Raw genomic sequence first — 6,604 nt, forward strand, 5'->3', positions numbered from 1 at the left:
TTTGACTGCAAGCCTGCGGCGGAATTAAACTTGACTGTTCAGTATCTAAAAGACAGGGATTCCCACTAAAACAACAACCAAAAAAACCCCTCAAATGTGAATCAGATCTTTTTCTTAACTCCTTTTTCTTTTCTCTGCCTTCTTATCAATAATTAGTCCCAAAAGGCTTTCCCTTTCCATTATCTTCTTACTTGATTAGAGGGTTAAGCAGCATCGGTCCACACCCATAAAAAGGAAACAATGGGAACTGCCGAGACCTGGTAGACCCCGGGGCTCTAGCTAGTAAGCTCAAGGCCCCAGCAGGCCCTTTCCCTTGGCTCACAGCATTTCAGCCCTGGGTCTCCACCTACAGCCTCGAAAACTCCACAGGAGCCAAAGCAAGATTTCATCCTTTGCCCCCAAACCGAATCCTTCTCTAATCTTTTCCCCATAATGCAATCACTGTTCACTCTGAACCCAAACTAGAGATTTGGGAGTAACCTTAACTTCCCCGCAACACCTCCGGCCCACGGGTCACACCAAGTCCCGATGGCTGACCAGTCTGCTCTCCACAGGCCACTGCTGTTGGACAATATCCTCCTGGGTGACTGTCCTGCCCTCCTCCAACACGCCCTCTACCCAGCAGGCAGAATGACCTAAAACTTTAAGGTTGAGGGATCCTTAAAACCCATCCACAATCAAGCCTCTCAATTTACTGATGAGGAGAAAGTGGAAAGAAGTGACCTTCCCACAAAATAGTATCTGTAATCTAGAAGAATCTGTTAAACAAGTGTCTCCATAACTTTTCTGGACACTAACAACATCAATGCTACAAATGGAAGACTTGGAAAATCAAGTCCCTCTCTTTCGTCTACCCCTTTTGGAGATATATTTTAAAACAGACATTGCCAAATCACAGGCTTCCCACAAGCTGAGCGACATCCAGTGGAGGACTTCAGTCCTTGACATTTTCATTTAAGCGATACTCTACCACTTATTAGTTTGTTAACTTCAATTTCAAAAGCCAAAAATTCCTCCAAAATAAACCTTCCAAACTGTTACTTTCAGAAACTAGGATTGGAACTAGCCACTCAGTAGGTGACTGAGATCAGCTGTTCCTGGTGCCTCTTTCACTGCTCTTACTTAAAAAAAAAAAAAAGAAAAGAAATCAAACAAACGGTAGAAAACAAAACTTAGTCATGCTTTCAGGGAAAGAATCCTAGAAAAATGAGGACAATATCTGAAGCCACATTGCCAGGACAAAAAGGCAGGACAGATACAGCCTGCCAAGGAATATTCTTTAAGCATTCCTGTGTAACATACACGTATTCTATTAAGTGAAATGGCTTCCAGATTTTCTCACTCAAGACAGTGAATGTGGATCCCAGACCAATAACCTTTGTCTTGTGAAAAACTGTGTTCCTCTATAAAGAGTTTCTGGAGACAGGTAAGGGAGGCAAAGGGGTAAGTTGTGCAGCCTTTCCTCAGGAGCTCATGTATTTAAGACAAATTACAGTCATTTTAATTGATAAACTTCCAGTATAAACCTAACTTACTCTTTCTTAACAATTTATGTTTATACTATATCAAGGTCTCTGGCAAGTCCAAACTATGACACAGAAATCTCTTGAACTTCAGGACCCACTGAGGAGCGGGGAAGCACATGATTTCCAAGTGTGAAAAGGTCTAATTTCAAGCCAGGTTGATATATTCTATTATATATGGAATTTGGTAGCCCATTTGAAATAACAGCAAAAGAGAACACATTGTCATATTTCAATATAAATAATGGGTAGTTAGAAACTGGGAAAAAAAAAAGGTAGAAAATGTTTTGAAAATTCTCTAATTTATACGAGACATAAAAATAACCACAAAGCTATCATTTCTTACCGATCTCAAAATACTAAGGGCTTAAAAACCAAATCATAGATGGTTTGAAATGCTCTATTCGCTTCTTGGATGAATATAATATAGTCTATCCCAATTACAACCACGTGCAACAGGTTGTCCAAGATGTTTCTGTTGTACTGGTTTTTGGTCACACAGTATGCTTATGTATGTGGTAGTTTTAATCTTTAAAGACTGCTACAGTACGATTTCTAAATTCGCTGTCCTCAAAATCCTACCTTTTAGGCAGAAAAGACAGTGGGGCAGGGTGGGAAGATCACTGGAAGAGAAGTCAGTCCTGTCCCCACTCCACTATTGGCCACCTGGAATATCCAGGTGCAGCTCTGGACCTTTGTGAACTTCAGGTTCCTCAACTGCTGTTGGAGCAGGAGATGGGCTTCCTTCCCACCCTCTGTGCAGTCCCCCTGCCGGACCATCTGCACTAACCTCACGATTCTGGGGAGGCCCTGCTGAGCACCTGCTGCTTGCTGTTCCACAATTAACTTTTCATTAAAAAAAAAAAGTTTCTTCTACTTTGCTGATTCCATTCAGCCAGTAACAACTCAACCAACAATACTTAGTATGAAGCCAATGACCCATTCCTCCTCACTTACATCACTTCCTCTTACTCACTTCCCAAGATGGCTCTCCTCCCTTCCAGTTCCAGAACTCCTTCCTTCCTTCCCCAGAAACTTCATCTATTAACTAGCCTCACAGGTCACCCAGACAGCCTCTGAAGAATCAGCTTCAAACCCACATGGGTTTGGACAAACAGCGTTCCAAATGCACGGGTCGGCATCAGTGGCCTCTCTTCCCCTAAGGATGGCCCCAGACTCCTCAGGTCCCCCTTGGCTCAGTTTCTCCCCAGATCAGGGGCCAGGATTATTGCTAAATCTGTTTCTTGCTCGGGCAGAACATCAAAGCTACACCTAAAAAAAGAACAGGGAGACAAGAAGGAAAGGAAAGGAAAGAAGGGAATGAGGCCCTAAGGTGAGGAGGAGACTAGAAGGGCCTGAAGAGGGGAAAGGGTGGAGGAAGAGGGCTGACGAAGAAGAGGAGGGGGGATACAAGGAAGAAGCGCACTCTCGCCGCTCCGGAAGCGGCTGAGACAACAGGTCAAGGCACAAAGTTCTGCCCCAACTTCATGAGAAGGGAGGCCCCAAAAGGTAAAGCCACCTTTCGGTAAAGCGAGTGGGTGAAACGCCTCCCTGCCTCCCTCACTGTCCCCGCTCAGCGATCGCAGCTCCAGCGCAGCGCCCGGAGGGTCCGCGAGGAGAGCGCCCCTCCCTCCACGCTCCGGGCCCGCCCCCGAGGGCGCCCCCGCCCGCCCCGGCCTCCACCCGAACGTCCAGGCCCGACCGCGGGCCCGGCCCCGGCCCCGGCCTCGGGCTCCCGCCCGCCCCGGCCCCGGGCCTCGGCCCTCGGCCCCCGGCCCCGGCCCCGGCCCCCCGACCCCCGCCCGGCCTTACGTGTTGTCCTGGTTGAAGTTGGCGAAGAGCAGCTGGCCGGCGCCGGCCTCGCCGCTCTGACTCGCCAGGTTCATGATGGGCGCGCGGCGGGAGGGCGCGGCCGGGGGCTCGCGCGCGGGGGGGCGTGTCGGGTGCGCTCAGGGTCGGCGCCGGGCCCCGCTCGCCGCCTCGCTGGCCGCAGCTGGCTGCCCGGGGATCAACCGCCGCCTCATCCCGTGCCCGCTCTTGTTTATGCTCCGGAGCCGGGGCACCCTGCGCGCTTGCGCGGCCCCGCCTCCTCGGGGCACGGCCTCCCCACGGCGCAGGCGTATTGCGGAGGTCCCGCCCCTTCACCTCGGGCCCGGACCTGGGGTTCTGGTCGAACACGCGCACGCGTGGGGACGCGCGGGGGCGCGCCGGGCAGGGCTTGCTGACGGACCGAGGGCGGCGCATGCGCATGGAAAAGAGTAGGCGCTCGGTACACTGCATCGTGTTACCAATATTAAAAGGGCCCGCCGTGTGCCTGCCAGTCGTTGCGCTAGATATTGATGTACAGCATCCCTACTTAGAGAATATCGCATTCCCATTTTACAGATTTAAACACCGAGGCTCAGAAATACTAACGTATTAGCCGAGTGTTGGATCTGAGAACCGAAACCCCTTTCTTTCCCCAAGGCCCACGCGGAGGAGTCCACCTTACGTTTACTCATACATTCAATAATATTTAGGAAGTACCTTCCACGTGAACTAAATAGGCCTCCTTTCCCTTAGAGAAGTTACAGTGGGGGAGATACGTAAACGCAATTACAAGCCGGGGTACAAGAGAGCATATAATGAGGTCACTCAACCTAAACTTAAGGGACAGGGACTGTGCAGTCAGAGAAGGCTTCCTGGAGGAGGGGAGGCCTGAAATTTGAACGGTAGGTAACCACCCCAAGGAGATGGAAGCGTTCTGTATTGCAAAGGTCCACAGATAAGAGCGTGTCCCGGGAATGCTCTGCTCAGTGTGTCTGAGCTCTGAGTGGGACGATGAACACGAGACAGACTTGACTTGTGAAATCGGAGGTGGCTAAATCAAGCTGGATGCTGTTGAGCTACATTAAGCAAGAGACTGAACATTAGCCCAAGAACAATGGGCTACCATTGAAAATACTTAGCCAGGAGAATGGCACAATCAAATTTGTGGGTAGGGAAGTTAATTCTAGCCACAGAGTCAAAAGTGCATTGAAAATCGTTGAGGAAAGAAGGGTCTTTTCTCATGGCTCTCCTCACACCAAACTCAAAAACTAGTTTGAGATGGATTGTAGACATAAATGTGAATGGTAAAACAATAAGCCTTCTAGAAGAAAACATGAGAGAATGCCTTCATGACTTGGGGGTAAATAAAGTAAGTATTCTAAACAAGTACTTTAGGGCGCCTGGGTGGCTCAGTTGGTTAAGCGACTGCCTTCAGCTCAGGTCATGATCCTGGAGTCCCTGGATCGAGTCCCGCATCGGGCTCCCTGCTCGGCAGGGAGTCTGCTTCTCCCTCTGACCCTCCCCCCTCTCATGTTCTCTCTGTCTCTCTCATTCTCTCTGTCTCAAATAAATAAATAAAATCTTTAAAAAAACAAAACAAACAAACAAAAAAAAACAAGTACTTTAAAAAGTACTAACCAGGGGTGTCTGAGTGGCTCAGTTGGTTAGGTGTCTGCCTTCAGCTCAGGTCATGGTCCTAGGGTCCTGGGACTGAGCCCCGCATCAGGGAGCCTGCTTTTCCTTTTCCCTCTGCTGCTCACCCTTCTTGTGCTCTTGCTCTCTCTCTCTCTCTCTCTCAAATAAATAAATAAAATCTTAAGGGAAAAAAAGTACTAACCACAACATAAAACATTAATCTTCATCAAAATTAAGGACAACTGCTCATCAAGAGACCATCAAGAGACGTTGAGAAGGCAAGCCTCAGAATGGGGTACATATACTTGCAATACATGTATTTGCAATGCATATTTTGACAAAGGACGTCTTTCCAGAATGTTAAAAGAATTTCTACAAATCAGTAAGGAAAATACCAACTCATTTTTTTACTGGGCAAAAAACTTGAGCACAGGCACTTCATAAAATAGCAAAATGGCTAATGAGCACCTGAGAAGGTGATCATCATTAATATTCATCAAAGAAATGCAAATTAAAAGCAAATAAGATACCACAAGCATCTACCTGTTAAAATCAAATAGAAACAGAAACTGGACTAGGGCACCTGGGTGGCTCGGTTGGTTAAGCGTCTGCCTTTGACTCAGGTCATGATCTCAGGGTCCTGGGGTCAAGTTCTGCATTGGGCTCCCTGCTTAGTGGGGAGTCTGCTTCTCCCTTTGCCCCTCCCCCTGCTCATTCTCTCTCTCTCTCTCTCTCTCTCTCGCAAATAAATAAATAAAATCTTAAAAAAAAAAAAAAAAAAGAAACAGAGACCAGACTTGAAAATACCCTGAGTAGACAAAACCAGTTTAGTCAGACAAGTAAAGCTGAATTTAGCTTATTTTGTAAGACAAGCAAGGCTAAATCGACCTGGGTCACTTCTTGCTGGTGCCTCTGAAAATCATAAGTGAAACAAAGTAGTTCCCCCAAATTGATAGGGGGTAACTGCTAATCCGTGCATTTAAGAAAATTCTAATATCATAACCAATCATTGTAAAGAGTAAATAGTCACTATAGAAGCTGCTGCATAAAGATATACCTCTGAGCCTCCCTCCCTGTTCTGGTTTGAGCGCTCCTCGTTTGCAAACTGTCTCTTTGATGTGTATACAATAAACTTTTTCTAATTATCACTTCAGTGATTTGTTGATTTTCGTTTTTTATTCTGAACTTTTGACATCCCCTATTGGCTAAAATTACGATAACTGGCAACCCAAATTGTAGACGGTAACTGTGGGGCAACTTGAACTCTCATACACTGTGAATACAAGTCTAAATTCTTAGAATCAGGGCGCCTGACTGGCTCAGTCGGTAGGGCATGCGACTCTGGATCTCAGGGTTCTGAGTTTGAGCCCCACATTGGGCATAGAGAATACAGATGACTTAAATATAAAACCTTTAAAAAAATAAATCGCTAGAATCACTTTGGAAAACTTTTGACAGTATTTACTCAAGTTAAACATACATATTCCCTATGATTCAGCCATTTCACTTCTAGGCATATCCTTAATAGTAATTAGTGCATATTTCCCTCCAAAAGACAGGTATAGGAACACTCCTACCTGCTTTTTCTTAATAATCCAAAACTGGAAATAACCCAAATGTTCATCTACAACAGAATG

The 6,604-nt window shown here is 46.8% G+C and overlaps 1 protein-coding gene across 8 annotated transcripts in view; it reads right to left on the bottom strand.

The window, feature by feature from the left end:
• Nucleotides 1-3,598, bottom strand: part of WIPI2 (WD repeat domain, phosphoinositide interacting 2) — a 36,802-nt gene extending 33,204 nt beyond the window's left edge. For 5 of the 8 annotated variants that reach the window (XR_010412049.1, XR_010412048.1, XM_064593358.1 and 2 more), the window contains exon 1: nt 3,336-3,597. Coding sequence is in view for 6 of the 8 variants with exons in the window: in XM_064593358.1 (XP_064449428.1) it covers nt 3,336-3,409 (74 nt within the window). In the remaining 2 variants the exon portion in view is untranslated. Of the gene's footprint in view, nt 1-3,335 lie in introns of all 8 variants that reach the window. The other 3 variants (XM_064593355.1, XM_045875883.3, XM_064593356.1) reach the window with 2 other exon arrangements.
• Between the last annotated feature and the right edge of the window lie 3,006 nt (nt 3,599-6,604).

This window comes from Mirounga angustirostris, unplaced genomic scaffold (genome assembly GCF_029215605.1).
Source record: "Mirounga angustirostris isolate CCGP_5_RB_7025 unplaced genomic scaffold, mMirAng1.0.hap1 SCAF_5, whole genome shotgun sequence".
NCBI classification, from domain to species: domain Eukaryota; kingdom Metazoa; phylum Chordata; class Mammalia; order Carnivora; family Phocidae; genus Mirounga; species Mirounga angustirostris.